This window comes from Meles meles, chromosome 18, assembly GCF_922984935.1.
Source record: "Meles meles chromosome 18, mMelMel3.1 paternal haplotype, whole genome shotgun sequence".
Lineage (NCBI taxonomy): Eukaryota > Metazoa > Chordata > Mammalia > Carnivora > Mustelidae > Meles > Meles meles.
In genome coordinates, this window is record NC_060083.1 from 7,302,660 (window position 1) to 7,329,028 (window position 26,369).

The 26,369-nt window shown below is 41.7% G+C and overlaps 1 protein-coding gene across 2 annotated transcripts; it reads left to right on the plus strand.

Moving 5' to 3' along the window:
- Positions 1 to 44: 44 nt before the first annotated feature.
- On the plus strand, positions 45 to 24,341 carry LOC123929183 (myosin-4). Of its 2 annotated transcripts, none has more exons than XM_045984554.1 (38): positions 45 to 248; positions 336 to 479; positions 854 to 1,010; positions 1,973 to 2,000; positions 2,093 to 2,207; positions 2,697 to 2,789; positions 2,945 to 3,008; positions 3,148 to 3,246; positions 3,361 to 3,464; positions 5,171 to 5,309; positions 5,892 to 6,010; positions 6,110 to 6,259; positions 6,372 to 6,542; positions 8,053 to 8,362; positions 9,149 to 9,219; positions 9,601 to 9,688; positions 9,777 to 9,894; positions 10,203 to 10,326; positions 10,421 to 10,557; positions 10,685 to 10,940; positions 12,052 to 12,294; positions 12,591 to 12,767; positions 12,990 to 13,135; positions 13,390 to 13,480; positions 13,568 to 13,957; positions 14,970 to 15,096; positions 15,576 to 15,694; positions 15,822 to 16,018; positions 17,524 to 17,707; positions 17,787 to 17,952; positions 18,054 to 18,178; positions 18,820 to 19,128; positions 19,878 to 20,081; positions 21,950 to 22,075; positions 22,166 to 22,336; positions 22,423 to 22,527; positions 22,632 to 22,727; positions 24,189 to 24,341. In XM_045984554.1, the coding sequence occupies exons 1-38, from the start codon at positions 45 to 47 to the stop codon at positions 24,339 to 24,341; spliced, it is 5,820 nt and encodes a 1,939-aa protein (XP_045840510.1). The 2 variants fall into 2 exon arrangements, with proteins under 2 accessions (XP_045840510.1, XP_045840511.1); XM_045984555.1 differs by having other exon boundaries at positions 2,093 to 2,200; positions 2,693 to 2,789.
- The last annotated feature ends 2,028 nt before the right edge of the window (positions 24,342 to 26,369 follow it).

Consider the following 26,369-nt stretch of genomic DNA (forward strand, 5'->3'; position numbering starts at 1 on the left):
CTCCAGGTACCCGGGTGCTGTGCTGCCGCCAATAAGCCCCAGCCATGAGCTCCGACGCTGAGATGGCCGTTTTTGGGGAAGCGGCTCCGTACCTCCGAAAGTCTGAAAAGGAGCGCATTGAGGCCCAGAATAGGCCCTTTGATGCCAAGAATTCTGTCTTTGTGGTGGACACTAAGGAGTCCTATGTGAAAAGTATGGTGCAGAGCAGGGAAGGGGGGAAGGTGACCGTGAAGACCGATGCGGGGACTGTAAGTAACACAAAGCGGGGTAATAAGACATAACTGATCCTTTCTGCTACTTAGTTGACATGCACCGGCTCCTTCTTTTCTTAACAGACTATCACAGTTAAGGAAGATCAAGTCTTCTCCATGAACCCTCCCAAGTACGACAAGATCGAGGACATGGCCATGATGACCCACCTGCACGAGCCCGCCGTGCTGTACAACCTCAAAGAGCGTTATGCAGCCTGGATGATCTACGTGAGCGTCCCTTTTTTCTTTTTACTTTTCACTAACTTAAGTCCATGAACTGTTAGCCAAAACCAACTCAAGACTACTTTCCAATTTGGTTACTACAATTTCAAGACTAATCATTGGGTTAGTATTGTGAATTCTGATGTACTTGACACTGTGCATGCAGAAAGCCATGTGCTTAGTGCGGAATCCATGTGCAAGCAGAAGTAAGCGTACTGTGTAGAGCGCCTGGGGGTGGGAGGCAGCCAGGGAATGAGACCCCTAAGCCCTAGGAGAACGGATACGGTACTTGGGTCCCTCTCACTTGGCACATAAAGCAGTATTTCCAGGGCAGATTAATGAGGTGACTGCAGACAAAGCAATCTTGTCATTTCCCACAGACCTACTCGGGCCTCTTCTGCGTCACCGTGAACCCCTACAAGTGGCTGCCGGTGTACAACCCCGAGGTGGTGGCCGCCTACCGAGGCAAGAAGCGCCAGGAGGCCCCGCCCCACATCTTCTCCATCTCGGACAACGCCTACCAGTTCATGCTGACGGGTCAGTGAGTCCATAATTACAGTCTGCAGAGCTATTCATAAAGTGCATGTAGAGTGATAACACAGAAGACACAGAGGCAGTGCCTGGAGAATAAAATGCTCAGCACAAACATAATAGTAATAATGACAGTATAATGATAGTATTCTAATATGATTAATAGTGTAATATAATAAAATTAGGGAAATATATTTAAAATAAAAAGGACTGGGGCACGTGGATGGCTCAGTCTTTTGGGTGTCTGACTCTTGGTTTTGACTCAGATTGTGATCTCAGGGTCTTGGGATCAAGCCCTGAGTCAGGCTCCACACCTAGTGGGGTCTTCTAGAGAATTTTTCCTCTCCCCACTCCCTCCCCTTCTGATCCTCCCACCCCCCCACACACCATGCATGCTCTTTTCTCTAAAATAAATAAAATCTTCTAAAAAAAAGAATAAAATGGATCAGTTTCAAAAGCAGAGAGAATTTTGCTTAGAGTTCTATGCTACAACCCAAACTAATGCTAATTCCAGATCAAAATTAATCCAAATTTAGGAATGAACTGTGTATTTTAATTATAGCTAATATATCACCTCTCCTAAAAAGTAAGTTTTGAAAGCTTACAGTACAAGTTATCCCAATTACTACACAAAACTTTGGATCGGACACTAATAACTAATAGTGATTTTGCACTATGAACCACGTGACAAGAGGGAACATGGAACTAGTATCATCTGATGTTGGTAAGTCATTCCCATGGGTAGTGCACTCATTACATACTCTATCACACTAAAGCTAACAGGAGTATAACACACGGACTAACTAGCACATCTTTTGCCACTTATTTTAAAAAGAATATTGTTAAAAAAGCAAACTAACAATAGATATAGTTTGTGCAGCGGGGAGGAGGTTTAAAAGACAACTCTGAGTTTATAAAATGCATGTGCTAAGTGTATTTTTCAACATTATTTCTGATTTCTTTCACAGATCGTGAGAACCAGTCAATCCTGATTACGTATGTAGATTTCATACCTTTCTTTCTGCTGAATTTTTGATCACTGTAATGGTTACTTCGGTTCTGACTTTTCCTCTGTGTGGACTCGACAGCGGAGAATCTGGTGCGGGGAAGACCGTGAACACCAAGCGTGTCATCCAGTACTTTGCAACAATTGCAATTACTGGAGAGAAGAAAAAAGAGGAATCTACTCCTGGCAAAATGCAGGTGGGTATGATATTCATCCCAGGACAGAAGAAATCCTAAGCTTCTACAAATTTGGCCAAGGTACTTCAGAGCCATAGCAACCAACTGCAAGTGATGCCAAAATTTGGAAGATAACTCTTGGATGGGCTGTGAGAATGAAATGTGTTGCCTATGAGATGCAACAGACAGAAGTTCTCCAAACCATTTATTACAAGGGAAAAAAATGAGCCTGAGCAATACAGAACTCAAGACCATGTCACCCTTCCTTCTGTTTGTTTTCCTTCTACGCACTTTAGAAACCCCTACTCAAAAACTCCTTTTCTCAAGTAAAAAATCTTAAATTTAAAAAAAGAAATGTGTTAAGAAAGAAGCGAGAAAAGAGAAAGCCAACCAGCCTTACCCCAAAGTTACAGAATATTGTGAAGGGGAAGGGCGCAGGGGAGGAAGTAGTTGGAAAGTTATTTCACCTTTTCCAGGGTATCCTTATCTGTCTTACTCATTTCTCTTAAGGGGACCCTTGAAGATCAAATCATCAGTGCCAACCCTCTACTGGAGGCCTTTGGCAATGCCAAGACCGTGAGGAATGACAACTCCTCTCGCTTTGTAAGTCTTCTGGTACTCCTTTTCCTGTGAGGACCAGCACAGACGTTTCTGCGCCTGTGGTATCAGCATCTTTCCCATCCACTTGGTCCACAACTGAAGAAAATATTTGTCTGCCTTTGAGTATGTAAAAAGAAGTCTTCCTTTGCCTTTTTAAGGGTAAATGTATCAGGATCCATTTTGGTGCAACAGGCAAACTGGCTTCTGCAGATATTGAAACATGTAAGTTAATGAACGCTAGTGATTAAAAATATTTTGGGGCGGTTATATAGTGAAAATAGTGTTATCTATGTTGTGTCAACTTCTCAAATGCTTAATTTTCCATTGTGGCCTTTTAAGTGTGCTCAATCTGACTTTCTAGACCTCCTGGAGAAGTCCCGTGTTACTTTCCAGCTAAAGGCTGAAAGAAGCTACCACATATTTTATCAAATCATGTCCAACAAGAAACCAGAACTTATTGGTAAGAAGTATCCATTATTTTTTTCTACCAAGGAAGAACAAAAGCCTCTTTTTCTAAAGTGTTTTTGATGACCAAAGTAATTCTGTCTATACCTGTTCTTTTTCATGTGTACAGAAATGCTTCTGATCACCACCAACCCATATGACTTTGCTTTTGTCAGTCAAGGTGAAATTACAGTGCCCAGCATTGATGACCAGGAAGAGCTTCTAGCCACAGATGTAAGTAACAGGTACAGAACAGGAAGAAGTAAATTCATTTTGCACTATACAACACTCCCCTCTATAGAGTCAACAGCATTAGCAGAAAGGCAATAAATAGGCAATATTGCTTTTCAGGCTTCCTTACCCTTGGAATAAAATTACAGGGTATTTCAATGTCCACCTTCCACCCTAGGTATCAGAAAACTCAAAATGTCTGTAATAAATCTTAAGTCTTAGACATTCCTTGGCTAGTTGGCTTTTTTTTTTTTCCCCTCATAGGTCCTCTGGGTCAATTTTTGTACTCCAATAGTGATGTTTCTCTTATTTTTTGTCAGACCCTATACCCAATAACCTGGGAAAAAAGACATATGATACTTTTAGGATTTTTATAGCAGAACATGATGATTTCCACAGTTCCTCTATAGTCAGATGTAAGCACAAATTTTGTTTCAAATGTCACTCTGGGGCTAATAGTATTCCCCTCCCCCATCTCTGCAGTGTTTGAAGAAATGGATTCTCTAACCTCAAAAATTCTCTTTTTGGCCTCCATGAACATTTACTTTTATTTTTGGAACTACAGATTCTTTTTTTTTTTAGGATCATTACTCTTTGGCTTATTTTCTTTATACATATACTTTATACATATTTCGAGTTTTCTTTTCCATTTCTGAATAGTCAACCATCTTTTGATTATTCTTAAATTTAATACCAGTGGGAATATCCTAACATTCTCAATACAGGATTAAGAGCTGCTTACAAAAACACTTCTTCTCTTCAAATACTATTTTCAAAAAGTCTATAAACTATTTGTGTGCCTTCATCTCATAAATATCAGCTTTACCTCATTACTATTGGTAAGTCCAAAAGAGTTAGGGAGTTGAGAAATAACCCCTAGTATTGGAGGTTAAAAAGAAAAAGCGTCGTAATCTTGTTCCCAGACTTTATTAATCTCTGAGCATTTTAAATAGCTTGAGTCGGTGAGCTGAACTGGGGGTAAATAATCTAGAGAAAGTTACATAGGTAAACTCCCAATGCCTTGTCTGATGCCTGCCTCCACTGCATGAGCTTTTGCAAAGCCTAGCATGGGCAACTAAGAAAGTGATCAAAATCTAGTAGAGAAAAAATACACAATAATAATTTCAATAAAAGAAGTTCTTTTCACAAATGTCTCTTCCCTGCATGAGTAATGATCAGGTGAAGTTCACAGCCAGGCATCTCATGTCCAGCTGAGCTGTGACCTGGTATCAGAGAGGGAAGAACTCAAGGGCCACTGCTCTTCCCCTCTTATTCTCTTTCCAATGGCACCCATCACATTCGGGGAGGCAGGCTAGGATTAGGCTTGGACAACATAGGAGGAAAAGGGGCAAGCAGATTTGTGAAGCAAAGGAAACCTATGAGATAAGAAATCTGTGGAGCAAGGCCCGGCTAATGTGGAGAAATAGAAGAGTGTCAACCTTGGCATCCAAAGCCAAGGCTCTGAGTCTTGGGTGAGTGTGGACAGGTCACATAAGATCTTCACTGCCCACAGGATTCAATGGGAAACCGACACATACTTACTGATGCTGCTTTGTGGAATAAAGAGCTGAAGAACAGGGCTACCTTTTGAAAACACCAAAGTGTTAGTCAAGATATCATAAGAAGGCAGGGGAGGGAGGGCCCAGTGTCCTGAGGGTGTCTGCCATGGTGATAAGTAGAAGAAGATTTAAATTCAAATCTTTCCACAGAGTGCTGTGGACATCCTAGGTTTCAGCACTGATGAAAAGGTGGCCATCTACAAGCTCACGGGCGCCGTGATGCATTACGGGAACATGAAGTTCAAGCAGAAGCAGCGGGAGGAGCAGGCTGAGCCCGACGGCACCGAAGGTACCACTCCCTGCTCACATCTTTCAGCTGACTGAACTGACACCATCAGGTCCTCAAGGGCAGGGGCCAGGCTTTCACTTTCTTGACCTATCTGATGGTGGGGAGAAGTATTAGAGGACAGAAATGACACACTGCATATTTTAAATGACTGTGAAGATTTGTGGAGGTGTAATTTCTGCCCATTCCAATTTTCACTGACTTACTGTAAGCTAGTATTTACGATCTGATTAAGACATTTTTTATTCCAGTCAATAATTTACATTGCGCACATGCACTGTAAGAAAAAAAAAAAAAAACAGATTGGAATTTTCCTCTCACTCCTCCTCTAGGTTAGGTTTTTTCAATTATTTTTATCTGTGGTCTAATTTAGCTATATTTTAAGTATCATATAGAGCATCAATTCCCTAAGTTCCAAATTATCCTCTCAAAAAAAAAAAAGACTAAAATTAGTGTGACATATGGTTTTGTTACATTTTCACATATTCCTTTTCAAGCAAAACTTTTTCTTCTTTGTCATTACCCTTCCCACCTTAACTTGTGTATGCTATGGTCAGTTCCACTGTTCTCACCTCGTTTGTGCAGTTGCTGACAAGGCGGCCTATCTCCAGAGCCTGAACTCTGCTGACCTACTCAAAGCCCTCTGCTACCCCAGGGTCAAGGTTGGCAATGAGTACGTCACCAAAGGCCAGACTGTGCAGCAGGTAAGCATGACTTAACCCCCATGATTTGTTTGAGCCACAGGAGACCCAAGTCTCCATCACTGTTCAATTCGAAAAACCAAACTACTACTGTTCTTGAAGGTGTACAACTCGGTGGGTGCTCTGGCCAAGTCTGTCTACGAGAAGATGTTCCTGTGGATGGTCACCCGCATCAACCAGCAGCTCGACACAAAGCAGCCCAGGCAGTACTTCATCGGGGTCTTGGACATCGCCGGCTTTGAGATCTTTGATGTGAGTTGTTTGAATAAATGCCTCTTAAGGCTCTTCCGCTTTGAGTCTTCTCTGCGGAGTCCCCACTGGACTTTCCAGACTCACTCCAACTCTTGCTCTTTGCAACACCCAGTTCAACAGCCTGGAGCAGCTGTGCATCAACTTCACCAATGAGAAGCTGCAACAGTTCTTCAACCACCACATGTTCGTGCTGGAGCAGGAGGAGTACAAGAAGGAGGGCATCGAGTGGGAGTTCATTGACTTTGGGATGGACCTGGCTGCCTGCATTGAGCTCATCGAGAAGGTCTGTTTGACTTTTCAAGCCTTCAGGACATGAAACACAAATTGTCCACTTCCATATGCTTAATTGCAATCCCAGTTCTCAGAGAACAAGCAGTGGTGTTTGATGACAGGCTCACGATCTGATCAGTTGTCTGGTGTGTCACAAGTGATGTGTTGGTACTCCAGAATAGCTTCTCATAGAAAAATGGCTGCAGTGCTTACAAACGCATACACAGACACAGGGATGCACGTTTCTCCCTCTTAGAACTTCACTCTCCCTCATGTGCACAGAAGTAAGGAATAAAACTGCAGCTAGTCCTCTGAGCACTGCCATTGATCCTGGCAATTCCATGACAGTGTGTCGTACACGGATCATCCTTCATGGAGATCAAGGCAGAATGTGTCAAGATGTCTTCCAGGTTGGAAGGGTAGCTCTTCAGTTGTTGCAGGCATTAAAACTCTGATAACTACTGAATAAATACCAGACCTCTCTACAATCTTTCCTGGAAAAAGAACCCTGAATTCTCCTTTTATCAAGGAAGGGGGACAATAATTCTGTTAGTGTTGAATATGTTAAAATTCATCAAGCAATCATTAAAGATTTTCAAATGCATATTGGGAACTCATCCCGTAACTGTGAATACCAATAAAGTATATGGTTATAGATGAACACTACCCTAAGCAGGGGGGAAGGAAAAGCAAACACAAACACCTTCTATGAAAACTGCAGACACTTGTGCCAAAATTCATAAAAATAAGAAAGATGAGAGTTTCACATCAGATTAGGTCTACCCAATCCGAAGAAAATAATTTTAATTTGGTAATACTATCTCTGCTATTCATGAAAACGACATGGCACTCAGTTCCTGGAACATCGAAATAGTTTTGAGACAATTTGTGACTGAAGCAAAATCATCAACGTTGGATTTTATCAGTCTTTCCTATCAAACTTGCAATTGAAAGGAGGCAATCTGCTTACAAAGCAGAACCAAATTATCATCACTTAACTCCACCATGGGGGGAAAAGGGCTCAGAGTACAAAGATTTCTAATGACACAACAAGAGAAGCTCTTTCATCCTGGGAATGGATCATTTTTAATCATTATCCATAATTTTTCTCTTCATACTTTTGTCATGTCTAGATTTGAGGTGAGGAAGCTACATTGTCAGGAGGTAAGACAATATTTAGATCTATACATTTACAGGATAAAGAATTCAGCTTTGAAATGGTAGTTTGGGATTTTAATTTTATACTCTGAACATAAAGTTTGCCAAAGGTACAGATGGGCTTCTGTTTTGTTTTTTTTTTTTTAACTGAGTCTTTCTAGCAAACATATTTCCCATATGTCCATGGTACATGACTGTTTCACATTTCAGTAGCAGAGAAGAGGCAATAAAGTAAGATCGTGCTTATTTAATATCTTATCATCCATTCTTCTGGAACATTTTCAGGTTTCCACTAGGTACATAAACTATTGGAGCATATTTTTCTGAGGAACTCATTATTATCATCTCTTTTTTCCTACTGTCAGCCCATGGGCATCTTCTCCATCCTGGAAGAGGAGTGCATGTTCCCCAAGGCCACAGACACGTCCTTCAAGAACAAGCTCTATGAGCAGCACCTGGGCAAGTCCAACAACTTCCAGAAGCCCAAGCCTGCCAAAGGCAAGGCCGAGGCCCACTTCTCTCTGGTCCACTACGCCGGCACCGTGGACTACAACATCGCTGGCTGGCTGGACAAGAACAAGGACCCCCTGAACGAGACCGTGGTTGGGCTATACCAGAAGTCTGGCATGAAGACTCTGGCTTTCCTCTTTGCTGGGGGACAAAGTGCTGAAGCAGGTCATTCCTAATATCATTAGTATGTTCCCAGAGTTAAAATACTGGCCAATATAGACTTAATGAAAGGAAGTGTATTTAGTTGGTATGCTCCAGTCTTACGATTATAAGCTTTCAGAGCTGAAGCTGACACTACGGATCCTTTTGTCCATGGCTTCATTTCACCAATGAGGAAACACAGATTCAGAGGTTAAGTGACTTGCTCAAGATCATTAGAGTTCATTTCTACTATTTTAATAGTATTGGTTCCTTTGAGGATCCAGCTAATCTGGAGATAAGGAAATCCTTTGTCAAGACACTAGTGCTTGAGGAATTGGAAGTTCTGTTCTCCTACGTCCCCTAAGACCAGATGTGCACGTAACAGTATAGAGGCAAATAGAAAGCAGGACTTTCCTGCAGGTTAGTAGAGGCCCACTGACCTGATAGCAAGCATGCAACTATGTTCTCTGGGACCGTGGGCACTAAGGGGACAGTACTACTCTGTCTCCTGGGCACTTCTTTCAGGGGACATACTTTGCTGATTTGGAGGAGTGCCATCCCTCCCCCACATCTACCCTTTCATCCAGTTCTTTTACTGTCATTGTTTTCCTGAATACCTATAATGTGAGCCAATGCTTCTATTCTCCTAATCTATAGTCGGCAGAAAGATACAGAAAGAAAAAACAGGAATGATACAAGTGAACAAGTGCAAATTTAAATTTCAGAACGAATTTTGGCAGTCCTCATACCTGTGGCTAGTGCTTCTAAAGTTGCTGCAAATAGCTTTAATTTTTCTATTTTATTTTTCAGAAAGTGGCAGTGGAAAAAAAGGTGCCAAGAAGAAGGGTTCTTCTTTCCAGACAGTGTCAGCCCTTTTCAGGGTACAGTATATTCTTGAATGCCAAAAGACTACTTCTGTAACAAAATTAAATTATTGTAACTTTAAAAAAACTTTGACGAAACTAAAAAAAGCAATGTTGTACAAAGGAAAAGGATACATGTGTTAGGAAAAAATTAACAAGAAGAAAATCCATAATGTAGATTCAAACTTTAAAATAAATGAACCAGTTACCCTTAAAACTCCAAATCTAAAAATCTAGAGTGGAACACATTTCACAAGAAATCAAACTCTCTCTTAAAAGCAGCCCCTGTAGTCAGTTACATTTACTTTATTCGGGAAATGGGGCACATTCACTACAGATCATTGACAGGGACTCTCATGCAATAAAAAATGACTTGAAATCTTTTCATGTGGTTTACAGGAGAATTTAAATAAGCTAATGACCAACTTGAGGAGCACTCACCCCCACTTTGTACGCTGTCTCATTCCCAATGAAACTAAAACTCCTGGTAAGACATTTATGATATCCAAGTAAGATTCCAGTGTGACTTCTCATTAAACTATCATATAGAAAACATGTCTTTTTTTCCCCCCCAGGGGCCATGGAGCATGAACTTGTCCTGCACCAGCTGCGGTGCAACGGGGTGCTGGAAGGGATTCGCATCTGCAGGAAGGGGTTCCCAAGCAGGATCCTTTATGCAGACTTCAAACAGAGGTTTGTGTCTCATTACTCCCCCCGTCAATGTGCTAGCCTAGAGGAGTATCCCCACACAGTTCAAACATCTTTTAACTTTTCCTTGAAGACTGAAATGTATCTGAAAGGTGATCATAGAAGAACAATGGCTTGCTCTATTATTATCATAACTTTTTACATATATTTTCCCAAGGTTCACCTAAAGCACTGCTGGATTGTTTTAAGGGAATTTTTTTTCTCTAAAACTCAGTCTATAATTTTTTCAATGATAGCTACCAACGTTCTAGTAAAAAGGAAGACCATGTTTTTATATCTTTGTATTCTGATAGATACAAGATTCTAAATGCAAGTGCTATCCCAGAGGGTCAGTTTATTGACAGTAAGAAGGCTTCTGAGAAACTCCTAGGGTCTATTGACATCGACCACACCCAGTACAAATTTGGCCATACCAAGGTACGTACCATCAACCTAAATCTCTACCAGAATTTCATCACCTTTGGACTTTCTCATGAGTGGAAATAACATATTTAGCTTGTTCCTTGGCAAGGTTTTCTTTAAAGCTGGCCTCTTGGGAACTCTAGAGGAGATGCGAGATGAAAAGCTGGCTCAACTCATCACACGCATCCAAGCTGTGTGCAGAGGGTACCTGATGAGGGTGGAATTCAAGAAGATGATGGAGAGGAGGTGAGGGAACAAGTCCAAGTCCCCATTCTCCACATTTTCATGGTTGAATCTGATGTAGTCATTACTTTGTTAAGTGATGGTCGTTGTCCACATTGTTCCTTATTTGCATCTTTGTTCTTTCCTACAGAGAGTCCATCTTCTGCATCCAGTACAACGTCCGCGCCTTCATGAACGTCAAGCACTGGCCCTGGATGAACCTGTTCTTCAAGATCAAGCCGCTCCTCAAGAGTGCAGAGACAGAAAAGGAGATGGCCAACATGAAGGAAGAGTTTGAGAAGACCAAGGAAGAGCTGGTGAAGTCAGAAGCGAAAAGGAAAGAGCTTGAAGAGAAGATGGTAGCTCTGATGCAAGAGAAAAATGACCTGCAGCTCCAAGTTCAATCCGTGAGTGCCATCCACTGCACAGTTCAGCCCTTTCTTGTCCTCCAGATCTTGTGAGAGTGGCTATGAAAAAGTTTTAGCTTAAGGTTTCTGAATGAGTGGTTTCCACTAAAACATGTACTATTATTATTTGTCATTCAAGAACACTAAGACTCAGACCTAAAAAAGCAATAGGTGCGAAGTCACCAATTATGCTGTGTATGTTCATATCCACATTCATATGCGACATGGTCATTGGTGAGCACAGTCACAAAGATGTCTATGGGCGTGCCTGGGTGGCTCAGTGGGTTAAGCCTCTGCCTTCGGCTCAGGTCATGATCTCAGGGTCCTGGGATAGAGTTCCGCATCGGGCTCTCTGCTCAGTGGGGAGCCTGCTTCCTCCTCTCTCTCTGCCTGCCTCTCTGCCTACTTGTGACCTCTGTCAAATAAATAAATAAAATTCTTTTAAAAAAGACAAAGATGTCTATGGACATTTTCCTTCCTTTATAGATCCTTCTGTTAGATGAGACTGTCCTTTCCTTAGTTAATATTTGTGTGCATAAATAAAAGTTATGTTTTTCTTACAAGGTCAGGGAAAAGGCTAAATTAACCAACCCCTTCGAATGTGAGGAAACAGAGTCCTAGAATTAATAAGCAATTTTTCCAAAGTAGTACAGGTGCAGATTTTGCCAAAAGGCTAGTTTCCCTAATCTGACCTTCCACACATGGATAGTTGGAGAAAGTCTGTTATTATAATTAGCCCATTAAAATTACTAACATTTTGTCCAGTAGACTGTTAAAAGTTGGCAAGTGTGTTGACCAAATTGATTGAGTCACTGAAGTACCACCTTTTATTTTTTAATTTATTTTATTTTATTTTAAATTTATTTGACGGAGAAACAATGAGAGAGGGAACACAAGCAGGGAGAGTGAGAGAGGGAGAAGCAGGCTTCCCACTGAGCAGGGATTCTGATTCCGGGCTCAATCTCAGGACCCCAGGATCATGACCTGAGCCGAAGGCAGATGCTTAATGACTGAGCCACCCAGGTGCCCTGAAGCATCCACCTTTTAATAAATTACAGTGTGTTTGCAGAGAGAGCTTAGACAAATGAAATCGTTTCATTTCTTCCGTTAGGAAGCAGATGGCTTGGCTGATGCAGAGGAAAGATGTGACCAGCTGATCAAAACCAAAATCCAGCTGGAGGCCAAGATCAAGGAGCTAACTGAGAGGGCAGAGGATGAGGAGGAGATCAATGCTGAGTTGACGGCCAAGAAGAGGAAACTGGAGGACGAGTGTTCAGAGCTCAAGAAAGACATTGACGACCTTGAGCTGACCCTGGCCAAGGTTGAAAAGGAGAAGCACGCCACAGAGAACAAGGTACAATCATGATCCATTTTAGACTCTTTATAAATGCTAGTTTGTTACTAAAGTATTTTAATTAAAAGTTTAATCCTAAAGTTATTGAATATGAAAGAAAATGTTATCATATTTTTGTCTCTTTAGTCTTCACCGTTTCTATTTACTTTAACATTTATCCCCCATACTTTTCAGTGAAGTGGACCTGGTTTTGCTTCTTATCTCCATTTTCCATCTCAGGCCCACACTGTCCTACACTTCTTTTTCATCAAGATGACAGATGTCATTAACATTTCTATAATTTGTTCAAATCTAAGGTGAAAAACCTCACGGAAGAGATGGCAGGTCTAGACGAAATAATTGCAAAGCTGACCAAGGAGAAGAAAGCTCTCCAAGAGGCCCACCAGCAGACCCTGGATGACCTGCAGGCAGAAGAGGACAAAGTCAACACCCTGACCAAGGCTAAAATCAAGCTAGAGCAGCAAGTGGATGATGTAAGTGTGAAAAACACAGTATTTCCTCTCAATATAAAATAAAGTTATGACATGCAACTGTCAATAATGCTCATAAGTCTTCCATTGTGGCTTTGAAACAATAATTAAAATTTCCATCCTATTTGGTGTATTTTTAAAAATTTTCCTGTGTGTCTTTGATGGCTAGTCACATATGGCTCAATGCCTTAGGACTGAAATAAATAAAATCCAGTATACATTTAGCTTGAAGGATCTCTGGAACAAGAAAAGAAACTCCGCATGGAGCTAGAAAGAACCAAGAGGAAACTGGAGGGAGACCTAAAGTTGGCCCAAGAATCCACAATGGATGTAGAAAATGACAAGCAGCAACTCGACGAGAAACTCAAAAAGTGAGTAACCTGCTTGTTATCTGTCAGTTTAGGTAAATAAATGTTTTAAAGATCTCTAAAATATTACTTCAGAGTACATAACCAAAAAATAACATCTTTCACTTTTTTATTTAATGAAAATGGTATGTTATTGATTTGTAAAACCATGTACTACTCACGTCCTCAACACAGCAGTATAAAGACATTCCACCATACATGGGAAAGAAAACTGGTAAGAGAACTGATGGAGAGCTTACGTGTTGCTCCTCCAACAGGAAAGAGTTTGAAATGAGCAATCTGCAAAGCAAGATTGAAGACGAGCAGGCCCTTGCGATGCAGATACAGAAGAAGATCAAGGAGTTACAGGTGAGTCGGACCCCCTCCACCTCTTCTGTGCATTCCAGGAATCAAAACTGTCATGAGTCGGCATTCACGTTGATGTGTCACCCCCAGGCCCGCATCGAGGAGCTGGAGGAGGAAATCGAGGCAGAGCGGGCCTCCCGGGCCAAAGCAGAGAAGCAGCGCTCTGACCTCTCCCGGGAACTGGAGGAGATCAGCGAGCGCCTGGAGGAAGCCGGTGGGGCCACTTCCGCCCAGATTGAGATGAACAAGAAGCGCGAGGCCGAGTTCCAGAAGATGCGCAGGGACCTGGAGGAGGCCACCCTGCAGCACGAAGCCACGGCGGCCACCCTGAGGAAGAAGCACGCAGACAGCGTGGCCGAGCTTGGGGAGCAGATAGACAACCTGCAGAGGGTGAAGCAGAAGCTGGAGAAGGAAAAGAGCGAGATGAAGATGGAGATTGATGACCTCGCCAGTAACATGGAGACTGTCTCCAAAGCCAAGGTTTGTGTGAACTTGTCCCCTTTTCATTCTATTTGCAATGACTTAAAATTAGAGTCTACAGATGAATAGATTTAACTGTACAAACTTTAAATGTTACCTCATTTTATTTTTTTAACTTAAGTTCAATTAATTAACATATAATGTATTATTAGTTTCAGAGGTAGAGTTCAGTGATTCATCAGATGCATGTAATATCCAGCGCTCATTATATCACGTGCCCTCTTTCATACCCGTCACCCAGTTACCCTATCCCTCCACCCCACTCCCTCCAGCAACCCTCAGTTTGTTTCCTATGATTAAGAGACACTTACGGTTTGTCTCCCTCTCTGATTTCATCTCGTTTTATTTTTCCGTCCCTTCCCCCACAATCCTGTTTTATTAAATTCCACACAGGAGTGAGATCATATGGTAAATGTCTTTTTCTGATTGACTTATTTCACCTAGCATAATACCCTCTAGGTTCCATCCACATTACTGCAAATGGCAAGATTTCTATTTTATTGATGGCTGAGTAGTATTCCATTATGTGTACATCGTCTTTCCCTATTCATTTGTCGATGGATATCTGGGCTCCTTCCATAGTATGGCTATTGTGGACTTGCTGCTATAATGTTATCTCACTTTAAAATTATTCCTGTTATGCCTACTAGGCATCACTATATTGAAATGAATCATTTTCGTCTTCCTATCGGATTTGTAGAAATCATGTTATCTTTTGTCACTATAACCATGAAAAAATGTAATTTCAGAAAAGAATTCTCTGAAAACCATACTCCACATGATGCAGAATTTAAATGATGTTCATGCTTTCCAAAGACAATAATCTGGTTTTCATAACCATTTATTTATGTAACCCAAATTGTGTGTCTCTACTTCCAAGGCACTGTGCAGGGCTTTGGAGTGGCTAGAGAAGTAAATACAACTCAGCTCCTTTCCACAAGTAGTTATCTCCAAATTCAGACTTATAAATAAAAATGTGTCATCTTTCCCTGTTTCCTACTTCCCCCCACAGGGAAACCTTGAGAAAATGTGCCGCACCCTGGAGGACCAGCTTAGTGAAGTCAAAACGAAGGAAGAGGAGCAACAACGCCTCATCAATGAGCTGTCAGCTCAGAAGGCTCGTTTACACACAGAATCAGGTCAGTGGGCACACACGGCCAGCACGCAGAGAGCCAAAAAAAGGAAAGGCGAGCCTCCACTTGTGGACACCTCTTGAACACCCATCATTTCTTAAGCCACACATGCCCATTTATCATCATTTGTCATTCCTTCTTCTTTTTATTAAGAGACAGTAAAAAGGATGCTTATAAGCTATAATGGAAGAAAATTAAGCTTCCTGGGCTGAGGAGATTTTTGCTGCCTCAGCATTACTCGAAAAGAAGGAGGGAAAGAAGGAAGGAAAGAAGAAAGGAAGGAAAGAAGGAAAAGAAAATCCTAAAGTATCAAAGAAAGCTCACATTTTTGCAAAAGCTGCAAAAGCAAGAAATAACCTTCTCAACCACATCAAAATTTTTGAGTTATTCTTTTCATCATGGAGTAAGAGAGTTATAATATTACCACATTCTTTAGTCTTCACCTAGACGACAAAACTAAACCATTCACATTTTGTCTTTCACAGGTGAATTTTCACGACAGCTAGATGAGAAAGAAGCTCTGGTGTCTCAGCTGTCGAGAGGCAAACAAGTATTTACACAACAGATTGAGGAATTAAAGAGGCAGCTGGAAGAGGAGTCTAAGGTGAGAATTCTCTAACTGAGACTTTCAGTCACTTGAACTTCGCAGTGTGACATGCTATTGAACTTCACTTACAGAATATCAGTGACCAGAAAATAAATGTAAAATGCACAATTTTTGGTTGGTCCAGGCCAAGAATGCCTTGGCCCACGCCCTACAATCAGCCCGCCATGACTGTGACCTGCTGCGGGAACAGTATGAGGAGGAACAGGAGGCCAAGGCCGAGCTGCAAAGGGCAATGTCCAAGGCCAACAGTGAGGTCGCCCAGTGGAGGACCAAATATGAAACAGATGCCATCCAGCGCACGGAAGAACTAGAGGAGGCCAAGTATGGGCTCTTAATGATGGACGCAGAAAGAAAAGTTTAAAGGCAGTGAAGGAAAAGTAATTTAAAAAAAAGAATATTTCAGGCATAAAGATAGGAGGAGGGGGCGCCTGGGTGGCTCAGTGGGTTAAGGCCTCTGCCTTCAGCTCAAGTCGTGATCCCAGGGTCCTGGGATCGAGCCCCACATCGGGCTCTCTGCTCAGCAGGGAGCCTACTTCCTCCTCTCTCTGCCTGCCTCTCTGCCTACTTGTGATTTCTGCCTGTCAAATAAGAAATAAATTTTAAAAATCTTAAAAAAAAAAGGAGGAAAATTTCAGCCTATCTGATTTTACAGTGGTGGAAACCACCATATCATCTTCTCCTTACAAACCAGTCATGTGTCCACTGAAGAATGAGCCAAGACTACAGCTCTCCCTGCATTTTGGTCTATTACAAAAGTATCTTAAATTTCTTTCCACCAAAATGAATTAAAAATTGTCAACATACACTTTATGGATTAAGTAGAATTAATTTCCTTCAATATAAGGAAAAATGGAGACAGTGAGACTATCTGGTACATTATTATGAATGTTATAATTAACAATAATCAGTTTATCCCTATCTAGAAGTCCAGAATAAGACTATCACACTTTGTCATTTAACTAACAACCAGTATCAATAAACTGATTCACTTAGTTACACACGCTTCTTATGGAATAAGACTCATGGGAGTGACACACGGAAGGGAAATAATCATTATGTTCCCAGTGAAGGAAGCTTCTCTAAATTCCATTTATCTCAGCAGTTGCTAGAATTAAACAGAATGAAGGGGTTTGGTGAGCATGTGCAGAGGGAGCACTGCAGATAAGTGTGAGCTGGTGAAGGAAGCAGTATGACTTTGGAGGGTATTTGGGAAATATAATTCTGGAATAACATTTGCTATCTGGGGCATCAGACCCAGAGAGTCAGTGATTGACTAATCATAATCATATGACCTCATATTCATCACTTTGGGCCACAACTTCATTTATGAAGAGGACCATGGTAAAAAAATGCTTAATGCCACTATCCAGTACCAGCATGCTTTGATGACAGGCCTCCAGTTCACAGTGGTCATGTCCTCACATGGCTCACTCAGCTGATGGAGGGAGGGCTGTAGCCCTGGCCCATTCTCCAGTGGACACACATTGGTCTATAAGGATGAGATGGTGGTTTCCACAGATGGATAATCAAAGAGGTTCGTTCATTCTCTCTCTGTCTCTCTCATGCATGCAGACAACACCACCAAGCATACTAAAAGGTCTCATGGATATGTTTAACCACCCCTGACATAAAGATTAAGAATTCACTAGGGAAAACTACAGAGACAAAATGAGTAGTGATAAGACATTTTAGAAAACCTTAACAATTTGTGGACAGAGGAGCAAAGACTCTTGGGGAAAATATGCTTTCCTAGTCAGCAGCTTTATAAAGTTCACTGTGGCATCTCTGAATCTGCTCCTGGTCACTCACACTGGCCAACATTTCAGGAAGAAGCTGGCCCAGCGTCTGCAGGATGCTGAGGAACATGTGGAGGCTGTGAATTCCAAATGTGCTTCTCTAGAGAAAACGAAACAGCGGCTCCAGAATGAGGTGGAGGACCTCATGCTGGACGTGGAGAGAACCAACGCAGCCTGCGCCGCCCTGGACAAGAAGCAGAGGAACTTTGACAAGGTGGCCCACGAGGACCAGCTGCTTGGGGGAAAGAGGCCTGATTCTTGATTACAGAGGCTTAGTTCTGATGTACTTCCAGGTCCTGGCAGAGTGGAAGCAAAAGTATGAGGAAACTCAGGCCGATCTTGAAGCCTCCCAGAAGGAGACCCATGCACTCAGCACTGAGCTGTTCAAGGTCAAGAATGCCTATGAGGAATCCCTGGATCACCTTGAAACCCTCAAGCGAGAGAACAAGAACTTACAGCGTGAGTCTTTGTAACCATTCTACCTGAAAAACGGTGGGGAGACATCTTTTCAAGTTTTTGTTTTTCTCAATTGAATGTGGTATTTTATTATTAACCTATAGAGGAGATTTCAGACCTGACGGAGCAGATTGCAGAAGGGGGAAAGCATATCCATGAACTGGAGAAAGTGAAGAAACAAATAGATCAAGAGAAGAGTGAGCTACAGGCTGCTCTGGAGGAAGCCGAGGTACACGTTCCACTTGCTCACTTATGCATTATAAATAAACTGAAAAATTCATAGCAACTGAGAGCAACTATCATGTTGCAGAGCTGCAGGGGATAACTCATGTAATTCAGTGAGAAATACTGTATTGTGTCTTGGGAATGCAGAACAAACAGGCTAAATTAAGATGCATGGAAGTTTCTGGTTTTCTTAATGCCTTCTTCAAGAAACCATCATACTGTGTAAAACAAACAACAGCTCTTTGGATAACAAGGAGGAAATCACCATCAGAAAGACATGACGGCTGAATGACCCCCTATCCTAGGAATGTGGGTTCCACCTGCCTTCTCCACTCCCAGAGGCTGCTCCAAAGACAAAGTCTTGAGACAGTGGTTTGGTGTTGAGAACACCTACATGGTATAGTGATTAAATCTATTGAAGGCCTCATTGTAAATTTTTAAAATTTGGTGGGTGGATCCAGTGATTCCACCACCCAAGACGAGCCTCTCACGTAAGTTCCCTTCCTCTTATTAAGCTGCCACCACCAAGTTGGAGTGGCCTGCCTCTTTCTTTGGTCTTCTCCCTGCCTTTCAAGTCGGATTATAGCAGGAAAGATCTGTGAGGGTTGCAAGCCAAGAGTAACCTAAATGTTGCTTTTTAAAAAGGGATCTCTTGAGCATGAAGAGGGCAAAATCCTTCGCATCCAGCTTGAGTTAAACCAAGTGAAATCTGAGGTTGACCGGAAAATTGCTGAAAAAGATGAAGAAATCGACCAGCTGAAGAGAAACCACATCAGGGTTGTGGAGTCGATGCAGAGCACCCTGGATGCGGAGATCAGGAGCAGGAATGATGCCATCAGGCTCAAGAAGAAGATGGAGGGAGACCTCAATGAGATGGAAATCCAGCTGAACCATGCCAACCGCCAGGCTGCAGAGGCAGTAAAGAATCTAAGAAACACACAAGGAATACTCAAGGTACACTGGGATAAACACACATAGTGTCATGCACTCTGGGTGTAACTGTGTGACTTATATGCCATAAATCTAAATAATACGGTAATCAGTTGAAAATTTCACATACACAGCTAAAGAACAGCTTACATCTGGAAAGTCTAAGACAAAGTTCATTTTGTCAACTGAAGAGAAGACACTCCACAAATCATTTATATGAACTCCATCTGCATACCGTATATAAATATATACAGGTGTATTTTAAAATATACATTTCTATACTTGTTTAATATACATAAAACAACATCATTAGACTAGCTCATCTCTGAGGATGCTTTCCTGCTCTAATATTTTGTAACTTTAGCCGTGGTTATTCTAAAATATAACATCCTGTTCTTTTGAGTAGACCTGCTACCCTAGGCTACAAAGAATTTGTCATTAAACAGACTTGCAGGGGCTCCTGGGTGGCTCAGTGGGTTAAGCCTCTGCCTTCAGCTCCAGTCACGATCCCAGGATCCTGGGATCAAGTCCTGCATCAGGTTCCTTGCTTATCAGGGAGCCTGCTTCTCCCTCTCTCCTTCTGCCTGCTGCTTCCCCTACTTGTGTTCTCTCTCTGTGAAATAAATTTTAAAACCTTAAAAAAAATAAAGGGACATGCAGATTTTCCCTCTTTATTCATACTCTAAGTTATTGAGAACAAAGTGTGTACATGACCCAATTTGTACTCACTTTAATGGAAGCACAAGTAAGCGTCTTTGCCTCTTTCTGTGTAGGACACCCAGCTGCACCTGGATGACGCCCTGCGGGGCCAGGAGGACCTGAAGGAGCAGCTGGCCATGGTGGAGCGCAGAGCCAACCTGCTGCAGGCCGAGATCGAGGAGCTGCGGGCCACCTTGGAGCAGACGGAGAGGAGCAGGAAGATGGCAGAGCAAGAGCTTCTGGATGCCAGTGAGCGTGTGCAACTCTTGCACACCCAGGTGAGGTTCAGGACTCTGGTTGAGCAAATGTACACCCTGCTGTTGAAGATAATATGAAGGGATGAGCTTTTTTATAAGGGAAGGAGTAAAGAAACCTTGGCAAGAGTCCCTTCTGAAGTTCTGGAAAATGGGTATTACTAAGACGTACTGGGCCTCACCAGTTCACGGGTATATTTATGGCCTGGGATCATCATGTTGATTTGAAAAAAATTTAGAGTTCTAGAAATTTTGTTAAAAACCACAGAAGGCAGGGACACCGGGGTGGCTCAGTCGGTTAAGCAGCTGATTTTGGCTCAGGTCATGATCTCCGGGTCCTGGGATCAAGCCCCACATCGGGCTCCTTGCTCAGTGGGGATCCTGCTTCCCCCCTGCCTGCTGCTCCCCCAGCTTATGCTTGCTCTCCCCCTCTCTCTCTGTGTCAAATAAATAAATAAAATCTTAAAAAAAAAAAAAGCACAGAAGGCCATCTACTAATAACCATATATACGGTACTAGTGGCCACCTTGTCTTTGCAACTCTAAGCTACAAACAATAAGCAAATAAAACAGAGGGAAAAGGATAAGCCACCAAGTTATTCTCGTGGATCCTGTATACACATGAAGCTAACTATGTGAAAGAAACTCTTCAGTTCAAATTCACAGAGGCCATCATTACTGCTATTCAGCCCTTTTTGTTTATAACGGATAGACTAAATAAATGGTGGTATATTATCCTCACAAGGATAGTAAGCAGCCATTTAGTATGCATTTATTGCCATGAAAAGATTTCACAAGACATGAAAAGAGCAACTTAAAAATAGTATATAAAACATGATCACTTTCTTTTGTTAAAAATGCATAGGAAACATCCAAAAGGGTAAAGTGTTATCAATGGTTATCTCTAGGTAGTGAGAGTACATTAAGTATTCCTTACCTCTTGCTTTGCTAATTTGTATATTCAATTTTTTTTACAATAAACATGTATTATTATATACTTCTTTAAATTTTTTATTTTTTTGTTTCTTTTCAGTGTTCCAGAAGTCATTGTTTATGCACCCCACCCAGTGCTCCATGCCACACGTGCCATACTTTTTAAAAACTATAAGGAAATAGCCATCGTGGACATGTTAAACAACAAATAATTTTAAATTCATATGGAAACATAACATCTTTCTTCCTCATTTTTAGTATCCTGAATTGATTAAATATTTCAAATACTATCAACTTTCCAAAATATAACAGATTCTTGGTTCATTTTTGTACTGATAACAATACTACTTATGCCCTTTAAATATAAAGCCAACCAAACATGAATGAAAAACTACAAATTAATAATCCGTTTTCCATGAGCTGTGTGGTGATACTGCACTTTAAATATTTTCTTGGGTTAGGGTTGTGCTTCATGCTTACAAGCAGCCACTGGTAATAGTCGAAGATTTTTGGTATGAAAATCACATTTTAGGGGCACCTGGGTGGCTTAGTGGGTTAAGACTCTGCCTTCGGCTCAGGTTGTGATCTCAGGGTCCTGGGATCGAGCCCCGCATGGGGTTCTCTGCTTGGCGAGAAGCCTGTTTCCCTTCCTCTCTCTCTGCCTGCCTCTCTGCCTGCTTGTGATCTCTGTCTGTCAAATAAATAATTTTTTTTAAAAATCTTTAAAAAAAAATAAAAATAAAATCACATTTTACCTGGAAGAATTTCAGAAAATGTTCATTAACAGAAGTATGGATAAAAAGAAGAGAAGGCATAACTTAAAGTCAACTTCTGATTTGGAGTTTATTCTGAATTTTTCCTAGATCAAGAATTTTTGCCTGTATACACAAGTCAAAATGACAATGTAAATAGAATGTAATTAAATGTGCTTTCCTTTCTTTTTTTATTAATTTGAAACAGAACACAAGCTTGATCAACACCAAGAAGAAGCTAGAGACAGACATTTCCCAGATCCAGGGAGAGATGGAGGACATTGTCCAGGAAGCCCGCAATGCAGAGGAGAAGGCCAAGAAGGCCATCACTGATGTGAGCAGAGGGCAGCATGGTGGTGGTCAAATCTGAATCCTGATATGCTCGTTCAACTCTCTTAACTGGTTTTGTCTTACTACTCATCAGGCAGCCATGATGGCCGAGGAGCTGAAGAAGGAGCAGGACACCAGCACCCACCTGGAGCGCATGAAGAAGAACTTGGAGCAGACGGTGAAGGACCTGCAGCACCGTCTGGATGAGGCTGAGCAGCTGGCCCTGAAGGGCGGGAAGAAGCAGATCCAGAAACTGGAGGCCAGGGTGAGTCCTCATCACTTCATTCAATTCCCAACCTGCTCATACAGCTAGTTACAGCCAAACTGCTAAAAGCCTTTGTTCTCTTCCAGGTGAGAGAGCTTGAAAACGAGGTTGAAAATGAACAGAAGCGCAATGTTGAGGCCATCAAGGGTCTTCGCAAACATGAGAGGAGAGTGAAGGAACTCACTTACCAGGTGACCCACCTTTCCATATTTCTCAGATCTGCTGCTCTCAAGAAAATAAAAATAATGAGGCATTTTCAAACCAACAACACTATTTGCTACCTCTTTCATTTCAGACGGAGGAGGATCGCAAGAATGTTCTCAGGCTGCAGGACTTGGTGGACAAATTACAAATCAAAGTTAAAGCTTACAAGAGACAAGCTGAAGAGGCTGTGAGTAGCTTCATAATGAAAGAGAAAAGTTCAGGAGAAGGTCCAGGTTTTGTTGAGTCTGAAGTTTATAGAATTTAAGAGCCTTTCTTTAAGGCAAAAGAGTATAAAATTAGGTATGAAGATGAATATTTGGAATGAAAAAATTTTACCAGTAATTACTAGATCCTTAGAGATTCAAGTGCATTTCTTCTGAGACCTCTTTCAGCCATTTTCCAGACATGTTAGTATAGAAATGTTTTTGGTTACAACCCACTTCCCTATCTAGAAGACTCTACCACTCCTAGCCATCTCTAGTGCTCACAGGGGCCGCAAAAAGGAGGGCTCTGAAGTCTGACAGATGACTGTTAGATGACTTCATAATAAATCCATCAGAATATTTCTTTTTCATTTGGCTCCTTTCTCATCTTATTAATTCAGAAACTTTCCTTAAGGTTCTCTGCACCCGATACTATCACCATGCCTACTTTTTAAAGTTTGTCTCATGGATTCAGATTCCTGCTACTCTGATCTCCCTGATGTCACTGCAGCATCTTTTTTTTTTTTTTTGAATGACTTCATTTTATTTATTTTTTCAGCGTAACAGTATTCATTCTTTTTGCACAACACCCAGTGCTCCATGCAAAACGTGCCCTCCCCATTACCCACCACCTGTTCCCCCAACCTCCCACCCCTGACCCTTCAAAACCCTCAGGTTGTTTTTCAGAGTCCATAGTCTCTTATGGTTCGCCTCCCCTCCCCAATGTCCATAGCCCGCTCCCCCTCTCCCAATCCCACCTCCCCCCAGCAACCCCCAGTTTGTTTTGTGAGATTAAGAGTCATTTATGGTTTGTCTCCCTCCCAATCCCATCTTGTTTCATTTATTCTTCTCCTATCCCCCTATCCCCCCATGTTGCTTCTCCATGTCCTCATATCAGGGAGATCATATGATAGTTGTCTTTCTCCGATTGACTTATTTCACTAAGCATGATACGCTCTAGTTCCATCCACGTCGTCGCAAATGGCAAGATTTCATTTCTTTTGATGGCTGCATAGTATTCCATTGTGTATATATACCACATCTTCTTGATCCATTCATCTGTTGATGGACATCTAGGTTCTTTCCATAGTCTGCCCCTATGACCCAGCAATTGCACTACTGGGTATTTACCCTAAAGATACAAACATAGTGATCCGAAGGGGCACGTGTACCCGAATGTTTATAGCAGCAATGTTCACTGCAGCATCTTAAGTTGGCCAGGAAGGGATTCAAGTGAGAGAGACCGAGCAGAGTGCATCATGAGCCCACTCATTCAGAGTCAACAATGCGGGATGCCTTGCCCCCAAATAAGTTCATGATCAAATAACAGAACCTTTGCTTTCTCATTTACAAAGTAAATCCAGTAGCTGCTTCTAGTAACAAAGACAGTGAGAATCAGAAAATGCCGAATTTTCTCATCCTCTGAAGTACATTTCTTTTCTCAGGAGGAACAATCCAATGTCAACCTTGCCAAGTTTCGCAAGATTCAGCACGAGCTGGAGGAGGCTGAGGAACGGGCTGACATTGCCGAGTCCCAGGTCAACAAGCTGCGGGTGAAGAGCCGGGAGGTTCACACTAAAGTCATAAGTGAAGAGTAATTCATTATATGCTGAAAGGTGACCAAAGAAATGTGCAAAATGTGAAGTTCTTTGTCACTGTCACATGTCACTGTAGCATCAAGGCAATAAAATCTACAGAGATTTTACCAGTCTAAAAATACATGCCTCTCTTAATTACAAGTTCTGTAGTGATATGAGAACTGATTCATTTTCAACACTTGTGAAGCTCCTAATGGCGCAATCAGATGATGATGACAAAAATGAGTGTGGTCAGTGAACCAATGTTAACAGAAGGCAAGTGAAATTCAGCTCTCTGAGAAAATACAAAGGTGGTTAGTGCACCCCGAAATCCATTCAACCAATTCTATTGAGAACCAAGTGTGTGTCTGTACAGAAATGGGCACCAGGGATATGACAGTCATCCCTGCCTAGCTCAAGCTAGCAGGAGAGACAGCAATTCAAACATTTCCTAGAAGATGAGCGACACTTACCTGCTGAAAGAGAAATGGAACTGGTCATTCTGAGAAAAGAAGCATGCAGTTTCAAAGTAGTTTGAGCATAGGCCCCACAAACAAGGCCCTCAGATGAGGCCAGAGACAGAAGGGAAGGCCTGCCTGTGAAGGGAACAGCCTCATGTGGGGTTCTGAGGAATCAGGATATGTATGGGCCTGGTGAAATGCTGACCCATCTCTGGCAGTAGCCCAGAGGGTGGAGCAGGAGAGGAAAGACCAAAGCCTGCAGACTACTGAGGCTATGAAAACGATCCAGATTAGAAGTGGTAGTGATGGCAATGAACAAGAAGGCAGAACGCAAGCAGGCTTCCAGTACTGGTCCAAGGAAAGGACTGGAAGAGCACTGAGAAGAAAACCAGTTTCACGGCCTTCAAACCTCCCAGGTAGCTTGGGACTATACGTTTTATTTCCTTTTGTGGGAAATTCTCTTCCTCTGAACCCCTTCAAGAAAAGGGACAGAACTTCTTAGATAATTCCGAATTTCTTCATACAAATCTACTTACCAAGCCCAAGGAACCTCATTTTTCTCAGTACCATACCTATTTAAAGGAGGAATCAGAAAGGGAATTAATTTATTAATATCAAAAAGATGTAACTGAGATTATACCATAGCTATTGCCAGAATGATCTTTTCTTGATATATTTTTTAAAGCTTATCATTTGGCTTCATTGTGTAGATATTTTAAAAATAAGATCATAGAATCCCAAATCTTATTCTTTTATGATGGTGGATATCCCTTCCTAACAAGGTGGCTGCTTCAAGGAATCTCCTTCCCCAGTGTGGGAATCCTAATTAGTAATGAGAACCCTGCTTCATGAGAAGAGGATTTAAGAGGGGTGAAAAGTAATTAATAAGGAATATTTAACACAGGCCATGATGAAGACTAATGAAATATCCTGCTGAGAGCAGGCATTTATTATCAAATTTTAATTAAACTCTGTAGAGTTAACCTATTGACCTCAAAAGCACAGGGCAATTGCTTTATTACTCTGTCTCCTAACTATTTAAATAATTGCTTGTATAGAGAGTTGGGAGTGGATTTCATTATGTAGGGAGGGGATTATCCTGGGGTCCCTGATTAAAGCAGCAAGGATTTAGAGTCACAGAAACTCTGATTAATATTCTTCCTCATCGTCCTCACAGATTAGGTGATTTATAGACTTATTTCCTTTCTCACAACAAAGCTACCCAGGAAAATCCAGAAATGGTTATAATATTCTTGTCTTTCCTTTCATTGAGATGTGGGAACTGTTCATAACCTACTGATGCTGGATATGAGGACCCAAATGGGATGCATGCAGGCAGGAGACTGTCTCTGAGAATAAGTCTGAATTAGGATAAAGAGAGAATTTATGTCTGACTCCTCCCAAACAATAACACTAGGACCTACTGTGATGGAAGAAACTGAGACTGGAAGGAGACTCTGGGCTGTCACAAAGGGCAACCTTGAGATAACCAATAGATAAACATATTAAAGCATACAAATAAGGAACTAGGCAGAGATGGCCATGCCCTAGTATGTTTGGTATCCAGCCAGATATCGTTACACTAATA